We start from the raw sequence: 27335 nt of genomic DNA, 5'->3' as shown, positions 1-27335 counted from the left end.
TGATACTACAACAACACAAAGTCTCTTAACCCTACAGTTTTGCACATATCAAGTAAGACTTGATTTCTCCATTTTTTTTGCAAAAAAACTCTCCAGAAAGTGCCATTTAATGGTTTATTTTTCAAATTTTTCCCTGAAGGATAAAGGCCCAAAGAAATTGCTTTGTACGCGGCAAAATATGGGTTGGCCCCCCCAAATCTCACTCCACAGTTTGGGGAAAGTTGGCAGCCCTGAGCGTCACCAGATCAGAAAATTAGAGCAAAGTTTCAAAAGCAGACTCTCGAGTAGTCCTAGTTATATAGAACAATAAAAACGGTTCATGGTGAGTTCCTGCAGCCAGCTCCCGTCGGCTGCTCATTGGCTGGGTATAAGGAAATATCCCGGGAGTCCTGCAGTGTCACCGGAGTTTTGAAATTCCCCTTGTCCCATCCCGACACGAATTTTTAACCAGAGTTAAAACTCATCTGTTCACCCTCATTTGGGCTATTTTGAGCGTTGCCATAGCCTGTACAGCCTATAGCCTATTGTAGGCTACCGTGTAAATCAAATGCAGTTTAATTTATCTTTGTTTCATCTTAATTAGTTAAATTATATATTTTACATTCATTTTCAAAACCACGAGAGACTTTTAATAACTTCAAAATACCCTAGTTTTAAGGTAAAGTAAGGTGTAATGGTCAAATTGTGTAACTATGGCTACGTTAAGTCAGTGGGTTTTTTGATAGGCATAATGGTTGGATAGGCTACAATGTAGCCTATCCAACCATCCAATGTAGCCTATCCAACAGCTACATTTTTTCTCCCATGAATAACTAAACTAAGTACCCTAAACTGTGCAGAAAAGGGTAATATTAAGCCTTAATTATCAAGTGTACACTGACCAGTTGCTCTATGAATCAACCAGCTATTATATCACTTTAAAAGGCCCTTACTTTATTTGTAATAACAACAATATAATATTTTAACAGAGGCAACATACTATGTAAGGATAGGTTTGGCTGTAATACAAACTGTAATCATTATTTAGCTTAAAGGTTAAAGGAAACATTTAAGCACCAATGTTCTACCAACTTCTCTAAGTGATTGTAAGGCCGGATATGCCTACTAACTGGGCAACAGACCCGGCAGCCCAAAAAGGAACTGAGTCACTGTTTGAACTACAAAAGTGTAAAATTAACTAAGGCGGGTTCTGCTTTTTATGAAGAGGGGCTCCTGTGTCAAAATCTAGTTTTACTTTGAATTTATATTGTGGTCACATCATCCTAAATAAAGGTTTGTTTAATCAAACTGACTCAAACTAATTGAAACAAAGAAAAACTGGGGCCAGGTCTTATTCCAAAAGGAGTGGTTTGGATCTGGGCATGTAATTAAGGAGGGAGGCTCAATGATAATGTTTTCCCTGGGGAAGGTGAATCCAGCCAATATTTATACCATATAGTGACATTAAAATATATAAAAAATAAATGATTACAAATAGATAACAAACTGTGACTGTAATTGCTACTTCCAGACCGAAAATTGAGTGATTTTCAAATTGTGAAACTCTCTCATCGGCCTGAACTATGTGTCCATGTTGTTTCACAAGTAACTGCTACATCTATCAAATGTATATTTTATGCAAGCTTATGCATTTGTGAAAACTGTGAATTTGGAATATTGCTATGTTGTTATAGATACAGCTGATATGTTACACTTTTGTCCACAACATCATGGCTTTCTAAGACAGAGAGATGCTGGTGGTGTTAAATACTTTCAGCTTATATTTTCTTTCATTCCGAGAGAGCGTGATGCCGACTGATAGATGATCTACAAAAACAAAAGAAAGAGACAAAATGCCCCTGATATAAAATGGATTTATTAGCAAGAGGTAACTTGGAAACATATTTATGTTTTTTTGTTGTAGTTATTATCACCATCATATATTTTCTTTTGTTGTCTTTTCATTTAGTTTTCTTACAAAACTGGGAATATTTCTGAAGGTGTGGAAACATGAGGGTTGAAAGATAATTTTCATACCACTGGGTATTGCTAACAGCAAAATGTTTATTTGTTTATATACCTTATAAGAGTATGTGCATGTATAAGTGTATACAGTATAAGTATATAGTATTATTCTGTTTGTGTAGGTGTTGCATGCCTGCCACATGAGCTTCAAAAGTGTACTGTACATACATAGTAAAAATACATACAAATATTCACAGAATAAGCACTACATTACTATATTCCTGCTAACAGAAATGGTTATAGCCAGGATTACAGTATAAATGCAAAACACTTTGAAGTTGTCTCCTACCTCTAAGTCATGGTTTCCACACTTGTAGCATTTTGTGTTTAAGCTTGAGATACAACTCTTATTTTGTTGAAAGGATTACACTGTTTCACATTGAGAAATATGCAGGGTTGCATGTACAAAATGTACAGCACATTTCAGTGAGGTGAATTAACAACAACGTACAAAATACTTTCTCATGTTCATATAAAGAGCAGGTTACTTTCTCTTATACTACTACAAAAATAGTGTTTGAATGCTGCAGGCAGAGGTCATTCACATACGTTTTTATCATAGTTTTAGTAAACAGCAATGCATATAACAGAGTGATATACAGTCACGTTCCACAATCACTGGAACAGCAAAAAAGGACAGATTGTCTTTTAATTACAGAAGAGCAACCACCTTTTACTCTATAGAAGTATTGTCAAAAACCTGAAGTACAACACTTTCCACCGCATGTGATATTTTGAGTTGAACTAAAAACCAGAAAACATCAAATTTGAACATAGATATAACTCACTATACTGTATTGGTGTGTTTTAAGTGTAACTGTAAATTCAGATGACTAATGCTTCACCTTAAATCACAGCAATATAAAGAGATGCAACCTTTCTTTATTATTTACTGTGTTGTCACACAGCTTTTAAGAAATTAGATAAAATATACTGAGGTGAGTTTGTGCACCTTGTGTGACAAGAGGCTATAAAGAAAAGAGTTAATGAGGACGTGTGTCTTAAAACAGAGGTTCCTGACCCCTATGGACCGTTACTGGCCCTCGGAAAAATTGCTACCGGGGAGCAAAGAAATTGTATGATTCTCTAAAAAAAATAATTAATTATTATAAAAGAATGACTGCCCTGCAATTTTCATCAGCTCCAGTCACGTTCTCACCAACAATATTTGTAGCAGTGCTAGCAGCATGGCTCTAGAGATGTCATTGCTCATCAGTCTGTCACCACCACTTTGATCCAGACTGAAATATTTCAACTAGGCTACTGAATTACATTGAAATTTGGTACAAACATTCACAGTTCCTGGAGGATGAAGCCTGCTGACTTTAGTGCCCCTTTCACTTTTTCTCTAATTCCACCATTAGGTTTACACATTTGTTTTTCAAGTGAATAGTCAAAAACTGTTAAAAGAAATTTGGTTCAGATATTCCTATCACACTCAGGATGAATTATGATAACTTTGGTGATACATTGACTTCTCATCTAGGGCCATATTTAGGTCATCATTTTAACTGGTCCAATACTTTATGATCAAATGCTTGCATAACTAAACCTAATTTTTGTTTATTGCTAATGTTAGCATGCTAACACACTAAATAAAGATGGTTAACATGGTAAACATAAGCATGACAGCATTGGCATTTTGCGTATGTTAGAATGCTGATGTTATCATTAGGGTCAAAGCACCACTGTGCCTAAGTAAAGCCTCACAACGCTGCTAGCCTGGCAGTAGACTCTTAGCCGTGTTCATTAAAGGAATTCACGAGAATGTGAGGTAACCTTTCCGTCTACAGCATATTGAGCACTTATTTAGCATTAGTAGTTTAATCGTCTTCCCTTCAGGTTTCATCCCAATGGGCTGGTCCACAATAACACTGTCAATACAAAAGCAGTTGGGATCATCTGACTTCAGAGTAGAGCGCAGAAATTAAGAAACAAATACCTCTTGTTTTGGTTGTGGAAGCACAAAGACAGTTATGCTTCAGGTACCTCACTGTCATCTCCACTGATCATCGTTCCATATCTTTAAATGAAGTGCTTCTCCGTACTTTTACCTGATTTGATGCAGTTACATTTTTACAATGCTACATTGGTTGCAGAGAAACTCAGTCATCATAAAACTCAAGCAACGGGCGGCAGCACAAGTGCTCAGAAAGTGCAAAGTCCAAACAGTATGAAATGATGCAAAATAATGTAATTGGTCACTAAGAAAACACAGGTTTGTGCAACGTAGGGGACCTCTGTTATTATGCTTGAAATACCCCAAAATAAAAATAAAATCTTAAAGCAGGTGGCATCATGGCAACGGTAACAAACAACCTTAAATATCTACTGTACAGAAGAGCAAATATCTTAAACATGTACAACTATACAAAAGTTGATGTGTATGTTAACTGGTGTGTAATATTAACCGAGAAAATAATGTGAGGATGAACTTCCTTATCAGTTGGGCACTTTAGGCTCAATTCTGAGCGAGGCTTCATACATGCTTTCTTCATCCAGAACAAAGCTATTATCCAGCAGATACTGCGTTACCTGGGACATTTAAAAAAAGGTTAAACGGTTAAAAAAAATCAAATTAAAGATTTTTTTATATGGAAATGAAGCTTTACACTTTTCAAACAATACTAAACAGCTAAGGCAGCCACTATTGTTCATTGTCTACATCATCGGTTCCCAACCTTTATGGTTCATGACCCCTTGAAAGCAACACTATGTAACTTTCCCCGCTTTGGTCCCTCTATAGGTTGAAAGCAGAACTGTCCCATTATATCTCATTGAACTACAGATCCGCTATCCAATCTGGCAAACTTGCATGGTGCGCTTATAGCCGGTAGAGAGCCGCAAAGCGAATGCAGAAGTGCCGTTCACACTGTTACAAGTTGATGAACCACTGAAACGATTTTTGGAAATATTATTTTTAGTTATCTAGTCTTGCTTTAATTAATAAAGCATTAACTCTGCATCTCAGCTTTCCTTTAGGGTGTCACAAGACGGAATAATTGCGCACCACCTGTATACAGTTTTGGTATTCATTTACCTTTGGTTGCAGGTCAATCTTATATGCTGTTTGCTGAAACTGCCTGATTTCTCTGATGATGTGAGAAATCTGTAAAACATGAGAAACGGGATGTTCATTTCTGACAGTAAAACACACACTTGCACTAAGTCTCAACAGGACACTAAAATTCTTACCATTCTCATCTTCGAGAAGTTGACCAAGTTGTCTTCGGTGTAGTTTGGTGTTCCCTCCTCAATGAAAGCCAGGTCTGTGAGGTACATCCCCAGATAGGGCACACAGGGAGGATCACAGCTGGTGGGAGACACACACACACACACACACACAGATCATTCATCATTCACTAGCACTGCAAACTTGCTTTATTGATCCAGTACAAAACTATCTCCTTGAAGGCAACTCACTTCTTCAAAGCCTCTCTCAGGTTTTTGAACCTTCCTTCTGATGAGACCAGCTTCTGCAGCTTGTCAATCAATCCTTTTGTCTGGAAGAAAAAAACGTTATTGAGAACACAATGAATAATAACTCTAAGCACATGAGGAGGAAAAAGCTTAACACACAATACATAGTCAGATACACACTTGCTTGGAAACCTTGAGCCAGGTCTTCTTGAGGCGGAAAACAGAGCTGCGGTTGAGGGAGGAAGTGATCTCCAGCACTGCGTTGTAGTTGTGGAGACAACGACAGATGTCGGCTACAGCCACCCATTTTTCTATGACCACCACTCGTGTAACCACGTCCTCACAGCGCAGGATCTCGGTGGCAATAAGGTTGCTTATCTTGCACAGAAAAGAGAGAAATAAATGGTTAGTTATAAATATTGGACAATCACTGGAAGTTACCAAAGACTTGTTGCGAAAGGGGTTTGTTGATTAAAACATACATCATTGAAGTGCTTTGTTGTTCTCATGATGTACGGCGTCTTCTCGTTTTTGTCATTCTTCATCCAACCTTGTCCAAAGAATTCCCTGGTAACAAGTTAACAAAAAGAAAAACAACGCTGAATTTGTGTTAATGTGTGGTCTTCTTGGCCACAGACATGTACAGCTGAGATGTGTGATGGCACTCACTCATATGGAATGACCTTAAACACCAGGTGGTCCAGCAGAGTGAGCTGTTCTGCGATCTCTAATGCAGAGTGGCTCTCAAAGGGCTCAACCTTTCCTTCTCCCATCTAGGAGAAAGAAAACGGCAAGGAAATTATTAAATCTGTACCAGGCAACCTAGCACAAAGCGGCATGTTAGTAAAAAAGTAGCACATGTGTGATTGCTTTCTCCCAAAGCACAACATGTGTCAAGTTTTCTTTAGACTTGGCAATGCTTTACTGATTTAGATTTTTCACTTTCTCTGGGTAGAGGAATGTATATACAAAACCTTAGAATTTCACTGCAAGTGTGCAAGTCTAATTCTCAGTTAAATGTCCAATATGTAGTATATTTACTTTAATAAATCAAAAAACAACCCAATACATCGTCAGATATTAAAGAAAACATGCCAAGTTGAAATACTATCTTTTCTGAAAACAATGCTAATGCAAGTATTTTGTCCTTTTGTAATTTCCGTTCCGTGACAGAATTTATGTTTGTGTTTTGGCCTGTGTGTTGTTATCAACTGCCTAGTTTGATAGTCAGGCCGGGTTGCCAGATATAGGTAAAACGTAAACCCAGTGCGCCACAGCTGTAGACTAATGTTAGTAGGCCTACGGCCATGAAAGCAGCAAACAAACATACGGGATCAACGAAGATAGATTCTACCCGACCTACAAAATGTTAACAGTTGCGTGGCCAGAGACGTTACAAACCCCGGGTAAATATTGGAGATGTACATCTCTAATATTGAGCCACGGCTGTGGCTCAGTGGTAGAGTGGTTGCCTGCCAAATCGGAAGGTTGGTGGTTCGATCTCCGCCCCTGCAGTCATTGTCGAAGTGTCTGGCAAGAAACTGAACCCCGAGTTGCCCCCGGTGCTGCGCATCGGAGTGTGAATGTGTGTGAATGTTTATCTGATGAGCAGGTGGCACCTTGTACGGCAGCCCCGGCCACAGTGTATGAATGTGTGTGAATGGTGAATGTTTCCTGTAGATGTAAAAGCATCTTAACAGCTTTGAGCAGTTGTTAAAACTGGAAAAGGGCTATATAAATACAGCACATTTACATCTGAACAGGTAAGCATTAGCTTCAGGTTAATTTGTCACGGCTACAGGGGACGGGCATTTTATATCATTTCAACATTTGTGTACTCATATTAAACTACATAGCACCTGAGTTGCTTACATACTTGCAAAAACAATTGAGACACAGCCAGTGAAGTGATCCAGACTGGTCCTGGCTAACGCCCCCACGCTAACCTTGCTAACTGCTAACGTTACCGGAGGACCAGGCAAGCGGGCCACGGCTGTCGCCGACAGCGGTCAGACCTTTTAAACCAAGAGAAGGGGCTGTAAATTGGGAAGAGAGGGCCGTGAGTTAGCAGTGTGTTTAGCGATTGTTGCCGTAATTCTAAGCCAATAATGTGTTTGGTGGAAAAGGACGGCAAAGTTGTGGAATTTTTGGTGGTTCCTACTACTGTAGCCTAATTCTAAGCCGAGGAAGTGTTTCTGTTAGATGGGAACATAGCTGCGCGTGAGCACAAGCTTTTATGACTGTCATATTGCCAGCATCTAGCGTTTGCTACTTCGCTGTGCTTTGAAATAATGTCTGCCTATGTGAGACAAGCGTCTAGCAACACTTTTGCGGTCTCAGCCTGGCAACCAACTTGAACTTTGAGTCTGGGGAGGAGGGGATGGGGGAGACGACTCTCCAGTATTTTGAATTTGTACTGCAGCAACTATTTCAAACACTAGCTGTCAGTATTACATATTGCACCTTTAATGATGGTTAATTAGATTGGCAGAGTAAGAGTTTCAATAATTAATCAAGAATTTCTTTTGTTGGCAAAAATGCCACAGTTTCTCTGGTTCCACGTTCTCAAATGTGAATACACCAAGCGAATAACCGATAAGATAGAATAGTTGCAGCCCTAGATGAGGTGCTCTTCTCCATCAAAGCCCCACATTGTGCTTTTGCTTTACCTGTATAAATTTGGATGTATTTGAATATTTTTGTTACAATCTTGCCTCGTGTTGCTTTTAAAACTGCTCCCCACTAAACATTTATTAACATCAGCTGACTTCACTTACCAGTTGTGTCACGTCTTCAAGGGTGATCTGATTGTCACTGTGATCTTCCTGAGTTAGAGTCCTGACAGACAGTAAGAGAAGGTCAAGTTTTATAGTATGTAGCTACAGTATAATACATCATTTCAAATGTGTATAAATTGTAGGCACACAAAGAGTACCTGATTATGTTGGCTGCTGCTTTCCTCTCCTGGGTCAACAGCTCGGGGTCATGCATCACCTCATCCAAGAAGACAATAACTTTTGTCTTAAGCTCATTGTTACTTTCAAAGTCCTGGAGAGGGATGGACAGCACATGTAAATTGGCTTGAAAACTATTGTGTAATTACTTACATCACCAATCACCAAATTGTGATATTCTTTGCTTTTTAGAGTTTATTTTAAAATGTGTTCTACTCTGTAGTGAACCAACTTTTGCTAAGTGTTCTTGTCTGATTCTTTGTGTGATATTGACAAAAAGAGACCTTCAACAATCTCCAAAGAAAGGGCTCTGCAATATATAACTAGGTGGAACGTATGCAATTTTGCATGCAATTGAAACGTGTTCTGCATACCATGTTACCAAAGATACATGAGATAATACACAATTATTTAATTCTTCACGTTTAAGCAGTTATTTTTGGGGATCGGCCAAAGGCATCCTGGGACAAGCATTAAATCACTACACTTCTGAGGAATCTTCATTTTTATTTAATTTCACATTATTTTTATTATTATTCAGTACTTTGCACTGATTGTATGATGGAAATCAAGTTTTATGTTTAGACAAAATACATTATTGTTTTTCCAGTTACACACATATGAATAAAGAAATTTAAACATTTTGTGTAAAATTCGAGTGTCCTTGCTACAAAAGCCGACTTACAGAATCAATGTGAAAAAAGGAAATTAATCAGTATAAGAATAGGTTAACAAATCCAGTGTTAACATGGCAGTGGTTGGCAGGTTAAGTACTGTTCCTGTAAATGTGCCTTGAAGTGTGTGGGGATTTTTTACCGGAGAGTGTTTGGACACCCAGTGCCTCAGGACATTCAGAACTCTGTTGGTCGCTGCTCGTCTGATCACAAACTCTTTGTCTCCATTTCTCTGATCTGTTGGGAAACCTGTAGAAAACAAATCAACTAAGTTTTTACATAAAGCTCTCATCACTATGATACATACAGCTTTGGCAAAGAGCAACACGGTTTGGAGAATCTATACACTGTAAATAATGGCTGTGAAATCTAAATTTATTTACTTTGGATTTCACATTAAAATTTCCATTTAAAATAATTAATCCACAATCCAGTTGATTGGTTGCATCCCCCTATGACATTAACATTTTCTATTATGAAATAGACAGTAATACCGTTTATTTTCATTTCTGGTTTAAATGTTCAATATGTTATTTTTTAATGTTCAATGTTTTATTTTATTTCAATATTTCCATTATGTTATTCGTTGCTCTTTAGAAGTTGTTTAGCGTGTTGTCCATTATCCATTATTATATTCCTGTTTTGTCATGTTCCTGTTCGCCAAATCTTAAATAAATAACTGTTAACAATTTTATTGTCTGTAGTTAATGGAAATATTTTAGAATATGGGTGATTCTATTAATGCTGGCTAATATTAAATCACACTGAGACAGTATTTAAATTGTACAGTGAGAAACTGATGCATAATGTTAATAGTACTGTATTGCCATATACAATACATAAAAACAGTGCTTAACTCTGTTTATTTGTAAAGTAAATAAACCAGCACTGTAAATGCAGTCAAAATCACAGTATTTAATTAATATTTATTGTACAGTTAAACAAGCAAAACTGGCAAAACAACTAAAATCATAGTGTTTAATTGTTCTGTATTTAAAGTGAATACATAAAATACTGTAAAAACAATTCACAGTAATTTACTGGCCAATTGTTGCCAGTAAGTTACTGTAAATTTTACGTTAAATTTGTTACAGTGTACATCTAATATCAGTTGACCTGATGTGGGGCAGTTTTGCAATTCTTGGCCGCCTGGTTAAGTTAACCTGTAACTCAAATTTAACTGTTACTGAAGAGCTTATATCTAATGGAATTGTGAATAGGCGTGTATACCAGTACTGGCTAGGGACATCCGCCGATATTTTTCCTTTGTGGGTGTGCCCTCATTGGCTCCAGCTGTAGCAATAGCAAAGGCAGAGGCAGCAGACAGGGCACTACGATTGTTGTCCAGCTCTCGACACGAGGACATTACCATGCCGTTGTTGTAGGAAAACAGGGAAAACTCTACAGAGAAGCAAAGATGAAGAGAAAATAACTCTCCGGAATCTGTCAAAAGCTTGATTTTGGTTGTATGTAGATGAAATGGGTGGTTAGTTTGAGGAGGGACAAAACACATTATGTGTAACTCAAAATGTACAAAAAATTATTATTCATATTACTGAGTATAACTATCTATATAGACTGCAGAACGACCTGCTTTTGTTACACAAGCGTCCACTGGGAGGCACTAAAGGCCAAGGCAACAGTTTCCTCAGACTTTCCCTTACAAGAGGCTTTGATATTCAAGATGGTTGCAGCTAAATATAGCCACCAAATATCAGCATAACAGAGGAATCAACAGATTCTCTGCAGTCTGCTATGTTTAAACATAGACAGAGCATAAGCAGCTAAGAACTCTACACCATGTGAGACACTGACTGCTTCGCATATTCATTTAACTCTTTACTTCAGATGACAGATTCCTCTCAAATCTATTGTGTGATTTTGATAGATTTAGAAATTACAGATAATCTTGGCTGCAGTGAAAAAGCCTCATTAGTGGGGGCGGAAGGGAAAACACGCTCCTGATGTAGTTGCTATGACACAAGTTTCCCTAACACCTACTGAAGCCAAGCATTGGCTTTCCCCATATGATCATAATCATCAACCAGTTTACATTTGAGATGAATTACGCTTCACAGTGGCAGGTTTTTGTTTTCTTTAAACAAAGTCATGGCTAAAATTTCCATTTAAAATAATTAATCCACAATCCAGTTGGTTGGTTGCATCTCCCTATGACTTTAACATTTTCTATAATGAAATAGACAGTAAATTAAAGGCTTTTTTTCTATACATAATTTAATTCCTGAACACACAGAGCACCTTCAATCATGTGACTGAACTTCCTGAGCAGCATGGACCTTGTTTTTAACTTTGGCCTTTTTTCCTCCAAATCATTTTCAGCTACAAGCATTGTTTTATTATGTAGTCTGTTACTGTGGTCAAATAAAATGTGTGGAGGGCTCTGATGAAGGTGGAACTGGCTGGTACACTGTATTTGTGGCATCTTATGTCATTGCATAGGTTGAGGATACAATGTACCTGAGGAGTTTTTGCATTTGATGTTTTTTGGGGTGGTTGGTGATTTGATAGGAGAGGCTTCTGGGTCCCCGTCATCACTCTGGTTTTGATCAATGTCACTTTCTTCTCGTACAGAGTGATCTGTATCATATCAAATCACACAGATTAATAAAAACATAATTTCTGCAAATCAAACTTTGAATAATTTTCTGAGGATTGGATCTTGCTGACCTACCTTGTTTGCTCACAAAGATATCCTCCACCTTGTCCTTCTTGTCTTCTCCCTCATCAGGGATTTTGCTCGAAGTAGGGCTGGACACGTACAGTTTATTGATGTCCAAGGTGGTCTTGCTGAATGGGGACATGGATGAGTACATGCTTGCATAGCCATTTGAGGAGCAGCTGAGGGCAGCGAGGTCAAGAGCTTTGCCCCCAGTGATGATAGGGATGTTGAGGGAGAGCTTGCGCCGGCGGTTTGGGGATGAATTCTTGGCAATAGCGAGAGGAGGTGGGGAGGAGAACTTTCTGCTGGCCCTGGGGGAGCTTGGAGGCTCTCCATACAGGAATTTACTGTTCTGGCTGCTGGCAAAGAACAACTCCAGGGACCTGCATCAAGGGAGGATAAATGCATTCAAATTTAGGATATAGGAATATGTCTCCTTGATATGTGGAAAGTATTCTCTATGTTTTAAGAGCTTAGCTATATACACAACATCTCCTAAATAATTCATGCAAACCAAGTTAGCACAGCAACCAGTAGTCACATTATTTTAAAGCAGGATACAAGCTGCAGTGTTGCAGAAAACCTCTCCCACTCCCTGCCACCCTCCTGGCGACCTCACGGGTTCCCATAAATAGCACAGCGAGTGATAGTGCGCATGGCCACTGCTGACACAAGCAGCCAAGTGTAGGTGTCTCACACAGTGACATGACAAGCGCCACGGGAGAGCATGCTGCAGGGCGTGGGCATGGGGAGCTCCCGGTGATCTGAACCCCACAGTGGGGCCCTCACTCTAGGCCTGTGGAGCAGCGAATTAGCCCCACTGCAACACTCCGTCAATATTTCACACTATGGATCTTTTGCAGACAAGGAGAGAGGGAGGGAGGAGAGGAAGGGAAGGGTGGGGTCCTGCAGCATCAATGTTGGTTGCCATAGAGCGACAGAGCCCGGTTTAGACACTCCCAGGCAGGCAGACTGGACCCAATTATTGCTTTCGACCACTGGACACACGCATAAATACAAACACACATACACACATCTACACACACGTGCGCGTAAGCACAACACACACACACACACACAAACACACACACGCACACGCGAGAATACTTAAGCATCAAGTGCAACAAACTCCCCAAATGTGCACACAAAGCTTTAGAAATCACTGGACTTAGTGATAAGTGATACATACAGTGTGTGAACACTAATTCTGTCACATGTAATGCAACAATAACAAATATCCCCGAACACCAGCTAGACTCACATTTTGTCTATCTATCTATCTAGCTATCTATCTTCTTTCTGTTGTTGTTTTTTGCTATTTGCAAGAGCTGCTAGACAGTGGCTTAGAACATGTATTGTCTTCATGATTGAAGTGAGATTTCTCAAGTGAAACTTACCTTCTTTAAATGTTAAAGGTGAAACAAATTCATCACTTCTGGCTAGGACTGCACGATTATTTGTTATAAAATTGCCATCTTGATTCACCCTGTTCACGATTTAATTTACAAATAAATCCAATTAAAAATAAAACGCGTCACAAATGCTTCTACTTTCTTCTGTGAGTTTTAAACATTGACTATAAAATAGGTTTTAATGCTCTCCCTTCTCTTCATTGAGGCCTCTATGTTTACAGGCTCGTGGTGATGAGCAATGTGCTATAGGTGCCAAAAATAAATCTGCGTTTTGTACTGCTGTTTTGTTTTGTCATGGTTCAGGTGTGCAATAAACATTACACTTTGAGAAAAAGAAATCGTGGCAGACGATTGTGATATAATTTCTAAGCAAAACCAATTATGATTCATATTTTTCAGAGAATTGCGCAGGTCTACTTATGGCTAAAAAAAACAGTAAGAAACAAGTCATAATGTCTCAGTAAAACCTAAAAATTCAACCTGCAAGCACCTTGGCTTCTGCACATGCCTTGCATTGATGAGAAGACAACAAATAGATCAATCTCATATTTATGCAGCAGGGTAAAGTCTGGAGGGATGCCTATGTCTCAAATACTGTAAGATGTGTTTGTCTATTGTTACAGCAGTGCCATCAACAACTTTACAACATTCAAATCTGTTCACATGTAACGTGACTCACCGAGCAGGGATTGCACTGATGGGCTTCTTGTAGATGGTGATGAGCTTGTCTAGCACCACATCAGCTGTGGTGAACACACGATAGGAGTGCAGAAAGGTGTTGAGGAAGTCAATGGAGAGGAAACGAAGGTCGGTCAGTCTCTCCAGCAGGCGCTCAACACTGGCGTAGCGGATCTGCAGCACCTTGCAGGAGTTCATCATCTTGCTGAAGCGGATGTCCACATCATCGCAGTACAGACTTGAATCTGATCTGCTCAGAAAATAAAAAAGACAAACAAAACTAGAAATGAATGCAAAGGGAAAGCTGCAAAGAATTGCATATACAAAAAACAAGGCTTACTTGATCATCTGCGGCACTGTGACTTTGGAGTTGTCTTCGAAGGCGTTCATCATCAGCCCATTGCAGCGGATGTTGTCTATGCACTGTGGAACAGACAACAGAAGTAAAAAGAGAGGACATAAGAACATGTTAGGGAGTTCTGTAACATGCAGGCTTTCTGCCAACTAATTTGGCTTCTTGTCTGACTGCTGGAGACGGTGATGCGTGTTGACGTGCCTGGCTGATGTCACTGGTCCACGCAGACTTCTCCTGCCTCGAGGAGGCCACCAGGATGACTGTGAATGACTGGCTCTCCTTTGGCTCCACGACAATCTTAAAGTCCAGGTGCTCCATGTCCTGGCCGCTCTTGTCTGATTTGGCTTTGAGGCAAACACAAAGACATAACTAGATGTCATTTTCTCTATCCCTCCCTCTAAAAATGCATACATAACAAGTGTTTATACTGTCTGTGCATTAACATCATCCTTTGACATTTATGTGGAGTCTGTATTATTTTCTAGTGGCTGTGTCTGCCTTTGGAGCAAATTTGCAACTGTTTCAAATATGGCATATCAAATATTAATAAATTCAGGCACACACTAGTAATCCTACATTATATACATTTGCAAACCTGGTAGATTTTATGCATATCTCTGGAAGCTGCTACATGAATAAAACACTCACACTCATCATCTGTCCCTTCTGGGTCCTCCATAAGAGTGCAGTCTATAAGCGAGACTACTCCATTCTGGAAACAACATACAATGTGTGTTTAGTGTCTTCACTCATGCTCTTACATTGCAGCTATAACATACTGTACATTTACACTAAAAGGGTAAAGATTCATGAGTGCTATACTGTGAATTTTAGAATTAAACGATGAAAATACGGATGTGATCAGCAACTCCACTGCTTATATACATTTAATTAACTACTTTTAGCTTTTCATTTATATGCTGTTTATATCCCTTTGTCAAAGGGACAAGAATGAAATGCAAGGTGTCATTAACATCAACTCTAAAACTCCTGGCAAAACCCACTGAACCAGCAAACAGTCGTAGCACAACAGTTTTCTTTCTGTATAGATTGACAAACGCACTTCAACCTTTCTTATGCAGAAAACTGTTGGCCAGCTGCAGATTGGGCCACTGCCATCAACCCTTGTGTCTTTTCAGCTTTTTTCTTTCTTTCTCTGGTACCTGCTAACAAGTTTGCCGTATCAACTTGAAAAGTGAGCTGTGTGTGGCTTTGTGCATGCAGGCTTGTGTGTTTGCAGGCTTATATGAGTGTGTGTAGCTCCAGCGGTCATTGACAATGATAAAAGTCACGACATTGCTAACCCTGTAGCTTTCATCTCAGTTAATCCGTTGAAATTAGCTCAGCGGTTCAGGGTTTTTTCCGGCGCAGTAAGATTGTGATGTTTGAAATGAGGAGCAGCTCCACAGCTAACTCAGCAGCGCAGGCACACCTTGGTGAGATGAAGCTTTCCCCCCGAACCCCTGGTGCAGATGATTAAATGCTTGGAGAAGAGAAAGCACTGCCTCTCCCCCTCCTTCTTCAGAGACAGAGAGCCTAGTCGCCCACGGGTGATCTTGCCCTTCTCGCTCATCGGCACCTGGATGAGAGACCCTGTATGTGGGAATAAAAGAGTGTATAAGTGGAAAAGAGGCAAGAACAGGGGGTAAAAAAGGAGCAAGAGGAGCTGGCAGTGGAGGAACTGAATAAAAAAAAGAATCAGTATTACATTGCTTGTCTAGCCTTCTTCTACATATTAATACATGTGCTGTAGAGTCACAGAGATACTAATGATTAAATAATGTACCATTTCGTCCTCTCCACATCCGTCAAGGCCTGTTGGGGACGTGTGACATTTACAGTCCCAGATTCATCATCAGTTTGCCTCTGAACATTCTAATTGCACTCAAAAATTAAAGCCTGTACACGTTGTTCCCCTGCGAGAGAGATATATTCTTTGTATCTCAGTATTTTCCCCTCAATACAGTGCTGAAGATGGGAGATCAGGCTGTCAGACAGGTAAGGAACAGGAAATCCCCCTCTCTTACAGGTCTGCATTTCTGTGGGATTGGAGGTTTCTTTGCTGGGATTTAAAGTACAGCAGGCAGGCAATACCTTGTCTTACAAATGTCTGGCTGGTGTCGAGGAGAATCTCGCAGCCCTCTATGATCATGCGCTCTATTGCCAGGTTCTTCCTGATGTTCTCGGTCTCGCTCACTTCATCATGCATGATTCTAGGGAAAAGGAACATTTAATTATTCTCATTTAATCTATATAGGACTCAGTACCCCTGAGTAAAATCTGAGTCAGTGACTGTCCATATGCCAAATATCTAATGAGATAAATAATATGTAATAAAGTTAATGAAGTCATCTGGGTAGCCTTCAGTTATGTGGTCGTTTACAGCAAAAGCAAAAGTGCTTGTCATACTTTCTTTGCCTCTTTAGCAACATACAGCTTGCTTTGCAGATACTGCTTTAAAAAGTATTACCTCTGCAGGTTTTTACAGGTAATAAAAGAATAATTAACCCTTTGTTTCTATATACAGTTCAACTTATCCTACAAATGTTTTTTATTACTACCATTATAACAAAAAACATGATAACCAGTTTCATACTGGTAGTTTGTTAAATTGTTTGCTAGATTTATGTTAATGTATATAAATGCACAACATTTATGCCCTTTATGTCGTGTAAAGTTATGTCGCTCAGTCGAGATGCCATGCAAGTCTTGACTTTATAGGAAGGGACGGTCTTCCCCTGAATAACAATCTCATTATATACCCATATACTGTGGCTATGACCTCTTGTGGTTGTAGTAATTATGACGGACGTAAAAGGAGGAAGTCAAGTAATGTAAAATAAAGAGTGACAAAGTTAAGTATGTTACTACATATATGCTACGTAACATTAAACTGCATCACGTACGTAACTGAAGTTACATGACAAACGTAATTATTTTGACCCAAACCACTATCTTTTCCTAAACCTAACCAAGTAGTTTTGTTGCCTAAACCTAATCAAACTGGGACCTTTTCACAACATTAACCACATCTTACAACTGCAATCATTTTGTTTAGGTATGACGGTGGGTTGATCTCCTGCTATGTGTAGGGTAGCTTATATGGGAAAGGCTCCTGTGGGGCATATTAGATGGTAGGAACAAATGACCTGTGGTTGAAAGAAATTGGAGGAATTGTTGATATAGACGTACCTGGAAAGCTCCTCCAGCTTAGATTTGGCATAGTCCAGACTGTTTCTCTCTACATGTTCATGGGGAGTGTGGGCCAGAAGTTCATGGAGCGTAAGAATGTACCGGGGAATCTACGGAGACAAAACAGAGTCACACTCAAATATAAGAACTTACATGCACATGCCAACGTGCACGCACACTAATGAGAAGTAGATCAGTGGAGAGCACAATCTACACTCATCAGCAAAATGTATTATCAACACAGCACAGCCTGCAGAAGGCCCCAGCAGAGGGGACTGTCGGGAAACTGCGTGCCTTGCCAGAAAGGAGCCATTATTAAAGCCCGAGCTCCAAAAACCAACCGCTTTTCATAGAGGAAAAACACTACAAGGATATTCTTAGCAAAAGCAGACACATACCTACTGTTTCTGTTCTTGATCAGTAATGCTACAATATAGGACATCGCTCAGAGAGTCATTGAGTGCTCAAGAAGGAATCGGATCTTTGGTTGTGCCATGATGGCAAGAATAGTGCCCAAAACACATGAAATGTATACTAATGTATAATCCAAAGCAAAATTCCTTGTATGTGTCCTCATACCTGGCAAATAAAGCTGATTCTGAATTGGATATTTGCCAATTTGGTTACAAATGTTATTAAATCCTATGTGGGATTTTCCATTTGACATATTTACCACTAGTTATGAAGCAGGTTTCTCCAGAGACTGTGGGATCATCTCTTATCTTCACCTTATATAATCATAGAGCAACTGAAAGAGTGCAACGCAAGGTTATGCACTGCAGGTTAATTGTAATTAGGGAAATAAGTCTATGATTTCCTGTGAGAACAATAAATAAAACCTGAAAATTGCAATTAACATGGATCAATAGTGGTGGAATAGAGGTTAAAATGGGGGCAATTTGTTGTCCAATGTCAAGATATACTCTGGAAAAGACACGTTTACAACGGCTTTGACTGTAGAGGACACAAAACCACTTTACAGAAAGCTAAACTGGGTTGTAATGGCATAGCTATAGCCAGCTAGTATTACGCTGGTGAAATATACGGCCCAAGGGTAACATTTCTGTGTGGAGGGAAGAATTTGGCCTAGAAAGTCAGGGAGAGCTCAGAATTAACGCCCAAATCTGTCTCTAGGCTGCAGCTCTACAGAAAACAAATGGGTCCGCCTTTATTTCGTGTGTATATCTGTGACACAAATGAGCTCACCTGGAACATGGGGTAGGTGAGGAAGGTCTCCAGAGTCCTCTCCTCACAGTCAGGCTTGGCCTCGTACTGCTTCAGCAGCTTGTCAAAGTCTCTGTTCTGCTTGCAGTGAGCCAGGATCTGCAGGCTGTACTGGTGGTTTCTTACAAACTCCTGGTAGATATTCAGCATGGGCAGAAGGATGTCGAACAGGTCGGCTATAGAGGGATCAATACCAAGATACTTTACTGTCACGAGGACACAAACAATACTGTGGAGTAATTCAACATTCGTCTTGAATCATATAACACTTACACTGAACCAGCTTTAAGATGGACACATTATGAAAACACTCATGAAATGATAATGTTTCTTACCCAGCACTAATGTTGGCCAGCTCGCTATTCTGGCTTTTAGACCTTGGTAAAATATCTGATGTAGAAACATGATAGTTTCACTGACAAAAAAGAAAGAAAAAAGGATTAACTTCTCAAACAAATACAGAGTTTGTATTCATCATTCTTCCAAAATCCAGTGAAGTTGTGATTAAAGAAAGCCCTGACACCAGACAGTGTGTAAGAGAGCATGGGTGTGCAGGTTTTAAGCATAAAGGTGCTTGGATGAGTTTGTGGGTGGATTTTGAATGGGCAAATATGGGTGTGTCTAGATTACTGTCTTCACTGTAATGCGTGTGTGTTCGGCATATATATATACAGTATATATATGCTTGTACAGCTCATATTTCTCCCATTTCTTATCTTTCTTCAAAGGAATTTTGTTTATATTGAGGTTAAAATAGAATGTCACTAAGTCTTATAACCTTTAAATGTTCAAATTAAAAAATATTTTTTTTACTGTAGAAGAATACACTTAAGAAATACATTGTATGTATTCTTGAGATCTCCTTCCTCCATCTCCTTCCTTAAAAACATTTGAAAAGGTGATTTGTGATTTTATATTTGCATTGTTTACTTATTTTGCTAGCTAGTAATCTTCATAGTTTCTATTACTTCCACCAATTGGCGTTCAGAAGAATAGCACATGTCAAAGAGATAAACAAATCGAGCTTCCACTCACAATAACATTGCTCCGTAATGCTACTAGTTTAAGTAAAAAAAAAACTCCACACTAACTATGTTAGGGAGGCAGTTAATGAAAGTGCTCTGTGGGACAAGAGGATCCGACCTGTTGAGGAAGATGCTGCTGACATCATCGTGGGTGATGGGCGGTTTCTTGGAACTGGCTGCCATGCGGAGGGGCCTCAGGAAATTGTTCACCAGGATGTGAAGCTGCTGGACGTACTCAGCCTCTGAGTCCAACATGCTGAACACCACCTGGTTCCTCTTCCTCATGCTCTCTGCATGTGGTGAGCGGATGTAATCCTGAATGATTGTCTTCCACTTCCTCCTGCAGATCCAGCCTCGCAGGAAGCTCTGGACCTGGAATTTTAAAGGCTGTTGTCAGTTTCTTAGCATCTTAAGATATAACATTTAGCAACAAGTTTTAATTCATGTGTTTACTTTTTTGATTTTCTTGATTTCTGAGTCGTCATCTGTTGGGACGGCTGCAGGGCTGTCGTGAATCTTCTCGTTGTCTTTGAGCATCCCAGAGATCTGCCGCGGAGCCAACCACAAGAAAGACTAATCATTCCCACTTACACACTTCTCACTTACTGTACCAGCATGTAAACAGAGTGACTGAGTTAACAGGACAGGACCTGTGAGCACTGTCAACACTGAGACATTATCCTGACTAAACTAGCTGTGTTCACTTGGCTGGTACCTCTGCATCAGTACTTATTTTTCACATTGGTAATGTAAATAGAACCAAACTGTCTTGCATGTTGACATGAGGTAATAGACTGCTGAAAAAAAGACAGACTGGAACTGCCTTGAACTGTTTGAAGCTAAGTGTCTCCATTTACATTGTAGATGGCAAGAGAGTTAATTGACATTGCATTTCATAGAAGTGATGCAATTTAAAGCCGTGTTCATGCATATTCAGCACATAAATTGATTTCAAGCATCACATTTGCACATCAAAGTAAAATGACTATTTGATCTGAAGATTACAGCCGGGAAAGCAGCCCTATTGGAGGCATTGTTTCTGAGAGGAGATGCAAAGTGGAGTGTGGTTGGCCTGAACAACTGTCTCCCTGTGACAATGCAGTGCTTCCATTTCTGTCCTCTAACACTTCTTCACACATATGAGGCAAACATCAATAATCAGCATAATCCATCATCTTCCCACTAGTTCAGCTGTTACTTGCTGTGCTGGCGAGATGAGGAGTGAGTGTGCGGTGCAAGAAGAAGTGGTAATATAGTATTATTGTGCCAGTTTAGGAAGTCTATTTACAGCAGGTCTGACTGATACTGTGTGTGGCTGCCACACATTTATCTATACATGGAAAACCCTGTAATACTTGCGCATTGTAGTTTGGTCAGAAAGGACAACATATTGGATATTTCAACCGTAAAACATCCGCCATTGGAAGAATAAAATAGTCCAAACAGATACTCCTGAGTAGGGATGTAATGTAGAGCTTCAAACTGTATCTGTTTATCTTACAAAACTATGTGTAAATCTGAAAGGCTTTCTCGTTCTACTAGCATGAATGTTTGAAACGGTCCCTAACTTCAGCTCAAGATGCCAGGCTTCAGTATCGGATGATGATGATAGGAAAGCTGTGGAACACCAGTCAAGCTTTATCCTGAACTGCACAACTAATCTGGTGACAAGTAATTAAGGGTGAACCTCAATGATCTGTGTTTTTAATATGTAGCCTATTTATTTACATTCTGATAAATTTTCATCAGGAAAATTGTGCTGGTTTGTCTTCTAGCAGTTCATGTTCATACTGTACAGAGAACAATGCTTGGGATTACTTTGATAGTAAAGAAAGAAGAATAATAACAAGCAAAAAACTATAACAGCAAGTATAAGTTATTAGGAGTGCCTTTTTTCTATAGTTTCTAAATAGATATATCCTCAATGCACATCAGAGATCCTGACACTGCTGTGAAGCTGGAATTCAGCTGATTGTGACAAGGTGTGTTTAGATCTGTCTGTGGTACGACTGACAAGAACAGTTGTAATGTTTGTGGGGAAAAAAGTGTTGATTGATGGGGTGTTTGCTGTTTGTACCCGTTCAAATCTGAATAATGTATTCATATTTGTCTATAAGCCTATTCCTCAGTGTAAAGGCATCACAGCGAGCATTACCTCTGACTTAAGCCTTTCAATCTCTATTTCCCCATCTTCTATCTGTTGTCGAAGTTGCTTAGCAACTGTTTTCTCCGTCTCCACAATCTGAAGCAGATGAAGATACTTCTGCATGAGAGTCTCATGCTCGTTGGCCAAGTTTCTGTAACTGTGACACACACACACACACACACACACACACACACACACACACGCGGTCAGCTTGAGTATTGCATTTCACATCAATGCATGTAGTTTCATCTGACATCAAAGCAATCAGGTTGTTCTTGAGAACAAAGCATTTTTCTTCAATTTCTATATAGTTTAACCCCACTTATGAAACCATGGCAACATCCCCCACAGACTGAGCAACCCAAGATTACTTACCCTCTAATGACTAATTCAACTTATAATTGCCATGTCTGCACATTTCACTGATGTGTGCCTTTACCTGGCATGTGATATTGCAGCCACCCATTCATCGCAGTCCTTCACATCTTCTGTGCGTAACTCAAGCGCCTTTTGGTTTTCATGGGTAAAGTTGACAGTGAAATAGTACTGAAACAAACAAGGGAGAAAGGGTGTGGAGTTCTTGTTAGAAACAACAGGACTATCATTAACCTGACTTGTTATATGTTCTACACAGAAAGGAGCATTCGTTATTGTATACCTTCTAGATAAATCTATTATATAGGGGCTTAACTGAAGCTTTTCCACTGCTTTTGTCTTTGTGTTTGTTCCACTGCCTCGCTGCTGCAGACATCAAGCGGGTGATTTAAAACCACACAGGGCCTGGGGAAGCCACATCTTTCTCGCCCACCACTGCAATTGATGGAGCTCACTGAGGAAACCCTCCCCCAGCTCGATTCCTGGGATGTCTCTGGTTCCCAGGAGGAAATGCCATAAGACATGGAGGCTGGAGCCACGGCCAATTACATAACTGTGTGAGACCTGTTTCCTAGCAACTAAAGCTCAGCTGAAAATAAGGTATTATTAGTATTGTTATTATTGTTATAATTATTGCTACATTAGCATTTCAAATCATTTACTATGTTTTCATAGAGGATGTATGGGTCATTGATAGGGTCCGATTTTGGTGTTTTCACATTGTGAAACATCGATTTGGAATTTCCTTCTACGTACGGAGCCAGTCTGCAATAAGATAATTACTTTTACTTTTGATACTGATAACACTGTTCAATTCAATTAAATTGTATTCATAGTATCAATTCATAACAAGAGTTATCTCGAGACACTTTACAGATAGAGTAGGTCTAGACCACACTAAATAATTTACAAGGACCCAACAGTTCTAGTAGTTCCCTCCAGAGCAAGCAACAGTACGACAGTGGAGAGGAAAAAATCCCTTTTAGGAAGAAACCTCGGACAGACCCAGACTCTCGGTAGGCGCTGTCTGACGACCGGTTGGGGTTAAAATGAAGAGTGGCAACAACAGTCACACAAATTTGTAGGTTGTAGTAGTTCTTTGTAGTAGTTGTTGCAGATAATACTCAAGTACTTTTGCTTGAATACATTTTTTTATACAAAACCTTTTTACAGAGTATTGCAATTTTTACTAGGATTTAACATTTATACTATTACTGGTGAAAATACACAATGCTGTAACTATTTGGATAAATGTATATACAGCAAACATTGCTTTAAATCAAATATAGTGATCCTTGTGGGTTTGCAAAGTGTGTTTACCCCACAATGAAGTGTCCATAATATCTAGATAAATAGATAAACAAATAAATAATGATCTTATAAATAAGTTATCTAATAGTACAAATAAAGAATAATACATCACCTGCATTTATAAATGCAACTTTCTTTTATTCTAAATGTAATAGTTCTTGGGTTTCTATTATGGTTAAGAAGGCCTTTTTAATCAGAGCTACATAAAGAATATTTTTGCTTATAAAAACATAACTAAAGTGAGGGATGATAAAACAATACCACAAGTCCCATAAGTGAAATGTAATTTGTCCCATGGACTGTTCCGGCCATGCTGAGGGAGACCAGACTCTGACCTTTGGCCTGCAGATGTTCAACAGGCGCCTATCAACCTGCAACTGATCATTATTCATGGCTGACTGCTCTTCTATCTTCACATTCATTAGGTATTCATCCTACCGTCAAAGAAAATCTATTTCTGGCAGAGATGCATGCGTGTTGTTGTAGTTTTCCCTCATGATCTCTCTAAAAGCGCGGTGAGTGTCTGGTGTGGGGCAATTTTAAGTGCACTGTCTGCTTCCTGGTTTGTGTTTATGGCTGAGTCATGCACCTTTAACAAATCATTACTGATCAGAACAGAGATATATGAGATTGACAAAGCAGTGGTAAAAAGTATCATGTAGCTCCATAAGTATTATTTGCTCTTATATCCTAGAATCTTTTGTTATGGGGACAAGACTCACTTGTCAGTCTTGCTGTGCTGTGGATATGAGTGGTAAATAATTCATTAGACGTGAGTGGAATAATTCTTTTGTCTTGTATAATTGCTACTGACTGATAAACAGCTCAGTTTTATTGCAGCAATACTGAAGGACTTTCCTGAATCCTATAATGAGATCTATACGGTAGTATATTCCCTGAAGCACTAAGTGTTGGTTATCAATCTACTTGCATTCACTTCATTTTAATGAGGATCTTTTGTTTGGATGTTAGCCTTCTCCATACCAACATCACCAGCTTGTCATACTTTACTGGTACGTAGTAGTCAGATCTTTTGATTTACAGTACAGTTTGTATTAAATCAACCAACTAGTTTTGTGTTTTATTGGTTGAAGTGCTGCTGTTTCCCAGTGTGAGCGAGCTGTGTTTTTAATAAATGGACACTGACCCCTCCAAGGTACTGCAAGGAACAAATTTCTCCCAGATAGCGCTCGCATGAATAGGAGAGACACTACTTCTATCCTCTCTGTTGCCCCGCCTCTCCCAACTGCATCATTCTTTAGGATGCAAATAAGGGTTGCCATAGAAACCTCAGGCTCAAATGCATTATTATTTTCACACTAAATGCATTTCAGCATAAATATAATGTAGGGATTATGGTGGATTACTAATACGTTTGCACAAAACCATGAATCAAAGTGAGGATAGGAGACGGACTTGATATTTTTTTGCTCGTATTTGTCGTTGTTAAGGATATTGGTTTGTTTATAATGAGTGGTAACTCTTCAACAGCCCTTAATATCAGTCACATCAGTCAGTCATTATTTGTGTACCGCTCAGTGCTTTCACTCCCATCAAACATGCTTCACAGGACAAAGTAATCAAGCATCTTCCTTTAAGTTTATTGTGAATTCCGTCCATCTATAGATCAGGCTGTTCCCAGCATGTTCATGTTCACATACTGTATATGCATTTAAAACAGCACAATGCATTGTAAACAGCACTGCTGACCAAAATAAAGAAAACATGTCCAAATTCTTTCAGGGAGGTTTTTTTGGGTGCCATTAAAGCAACTGTGAGAGCACAACATTAGCCAGTGTGTTGCATTCTGCTTCGTCAGCACAAAGGCAGCTGTTCACAGGAAGAGCCAGGACTCACTTTGGACTGCAGCCCTACCGACAGAGCCAGGCACAGAGCCTGGAGAGAGGGAAGGAGAGCTAGTGGCAGTGAAGCATTAGGTTCCCATTCGGTTTATTGACAATAACAATGTCAACAGACCTGTCAACCTCTCTACTCCTCACTTTCATGTTTTGCTGTGTTAAGAAGTAGCCAGATAAGTTTTTTTTAAAGATTGAGTGGATACATCATCATCATTTGCAGATCTGATTTTAAAAGTATCCTGCTACATGTAGTCTTAACACTGACTGAGAGAGTCTTCCTTAAAGATTTGACACCAGTAATAAGAAGTGATGACATAATTACCATCTCTAATGCTAATTATAAATTAAAGTATTGGACTGAATCATTTCATTCAGGTCATCTAGATGAGAGCTGACTGATCACTGGCACCCTTCTGTTTTTGCAGCTTCAGCTGTAGTTTCATCATTTCACCACAAGATAGAAACCTTGAGGCAACAACTTTTTTTGTGTGTGCATGTTTTATTGGAAGGAGCATTAGATATATCACTCACCACCCTAAAACGCCAAAAAGATAATGACTGAAAGTCAAAAGCAAAATATGTGACCAACTCGGATGCAAATGCATCCTCCTGAAAAATAACAGAAATCTATTTACATCCATTGCACCAACTATCCCATCAAAAATCATCAAGCTCGGGTTTGCTGCAACCTAGAGCAAAACACTGCAGAGCCCAGTGCAAGAACTGTTAATGGTAATATCATTAGGTGTAAGTGTTACCTCATCATTAATGCCATGCATGGATTACATAACGTGCAATACAGCAATCCGGAACCTCGTGCTATTTTGATGCGCTGGATTTAACGTCATCAAGCGATTGGATATAAGAAGAATATACGCATAAGGGAAGCGTTGTGTTCGCGACTAAATTAGTTCAAAGGCGTTTGCGGCGTAGGGGCAAATTTTACACCGTGTAACCTCGTAAATATATTTTAACACAAAGCCTAAAAAACAATAAAGCAGTGCGAGAGAGGGAGACCGTGTGTGTGTGTGCGCGCGCGCGCATGTGTGTGTGTGCGCGCGCCATACCTGCTTTTCCAAACACTCCTTGGCTGACTGCGAAGGTTTTGGTGAAGGCGCCCTGTCGCATATGCATCCCTCCAACAGGTATAATCCCGAGGGTCTAGAGCTGGACTCGTTCTCAAAATAAAAGAGCATATTTTGTAACAAAGCAAACCACTTTGTGTGCCATTTCGTGTTGTCTGAGCTTTTTTTGCTCAAGCACCCTCGTCTTGTACCATCCTTTTTTGCCAAAAGCCCCAGGTAGGTGACATGACCATCATTAAGTCGTATTCCCTTCTGCATTTTGATGAGAAGACTTCAGCTGCGCAAGGTGGATCGGTCGTTACATCCTTCTGAAGTCGCTCCAGGGAAAATAGAATTAAGAAAGACAAGACCTGACTGTTGACTTTCTGAATGCGGACCAGCAGGCTTGTCCACTTTGTCCGACGCATTCACCGTGTTGGCATTTAAGTAAAAAGAGAGGAACGAAACGAGCAGCACAAGTCCAGCATCCTCAAATCTTGTGTCATACTCCGAGCGCTTTGATGGTCTACATTATCCGATAAAAAAAAAAGACGGAAGGGGGGATGCGGCGAAAAATAAAACATTCTAAACAACGCAAGATGAGAGGTAAAGGGGTTTGGGGTTCGTCCTTTTCCTCACATGAATTCTCCGGAAAGCAGCAGGCTTGGTGCTGAGCTCGGCAGTGCTGGGTAAAGTCACATGGCGCATGCTTGAGAAAGCAGATTTCAGGACCTTGGACAGGAACGTTTCCATAAGATGTTGAGTTTCCTTTCAAGCCTGCAGTATTAAGTAGTACTGGGGATACAAGAGGTGAAAAAATGGAGTATCACATAGGCTACCTTCGAGAGAAAAAAAATCCACTTAAATTGAAATCAGCTGTTTAACAGGCTGCTGAAGAAAATAATAAAATGTCCCCCTTATTTTCTTTTTCACTGATTGTCATTCAGCTATCAGCACATTGT

General features: G+C 39.6%; 1 protein-coding gene across 2 annotated transcripts; it reads right to left on the bottom strand.

Moving 5' to 3' along the window:
- Positions 1-2739: 2739 nt before the first annotated feature.
- On the bottom strand, positions 2740-27106 carry rasgrf1 (Ras protein specific guanine nucleotide releasing factor 1). 2 transcript variants are annotated; one of them, XM_034878241.1, is made up of 27 exons: positions 26377-27106; positions 22204-22310; positions 21774-21921; positions 20072-20164; positions 19737-19990; positions 18929-19008; positions 18576-18769; positions 17370-17479; positions 16272-16390; positions 15610-15770; positions 14826-14889; positions 14379-14521; positions 14163-14245; positions 13824-14075; positions 11745-12115; positions 11531-11650; positions 10283-10453; positions 9195-9301; positions 8360-8472; positions 8202-8262; positions 6094-6197; positions 5907-5991; positions 5605-5802; positions 5428-5507; positions 5200-5317; positions 5045-5113; positions 2740-4539 (listed from the first exon to the last, which is right to left on the bottom strand). In XM_034878241.1, the coding sequence occupies exons 1-27, from the start codon at positions 26650-26652 to the stop codon at positions 4447-4449; spliced, it is 3774 nt and encodes a 1257-aa protein (XP_034734132.1). In that variant the 5' UTR covers positions 26653-27106; the 3' UTR covers positions 2740-4446. The 2 variants fall into 2 exon arrangements, with proteins under 2 accessions (XP_034734132.1, XP_034734133.1); XM_034878242.1 differs by having other exon boundaries at positions 13824-14072; positions 26377-27104.
- Positions 27107-27335: the final 229 nt, after the last annotated feature.

The sequence above is a fragment of the Etheostoma cragini genome, chromosome 8 (assembly GCF_013103735.1).
Source record: "Etheostoma cragini isolate CJK2018 chromosome 8, CSU_Ecrag_1.0, whole genome shotgun sequence".
NCBI lineage: Eukaryota > Metazoa > Chordata > Actinopteri > Perciformes > Percidae > Etheostoma > Etheostoma cragini.
The sequence above is the reverse complement of the archived record's forward strand: the minus strand, read 5'-3'. Positions and strand labels throughout refer to the sequence as shown.

Excerpts from the sequence above, each read along its gene's own strand:
- rasgrf1 (XM_034878241.1), bottom strand. The coding sequence starts at position 26,652 with ATGCAGAAGGGAATACGACTTAATGATGGTCATGTCACCTACCTGGGG. Across the intron at positions 15,771-16,271 it reads CCAGACATTTGTAAGACAAG|GGTCTCTCATCCAGGTGCCG; the intron begins GTATTGCCTGCC and ends TCCCACATACAG. Across the intron at positions 14,246-14,378 it reads GGACCAGTGACATCAGCCAG|TGCATAGACAACATCCGCTG; the intron begins GCACGTCAACAC and ends TCTGTTCCACAG.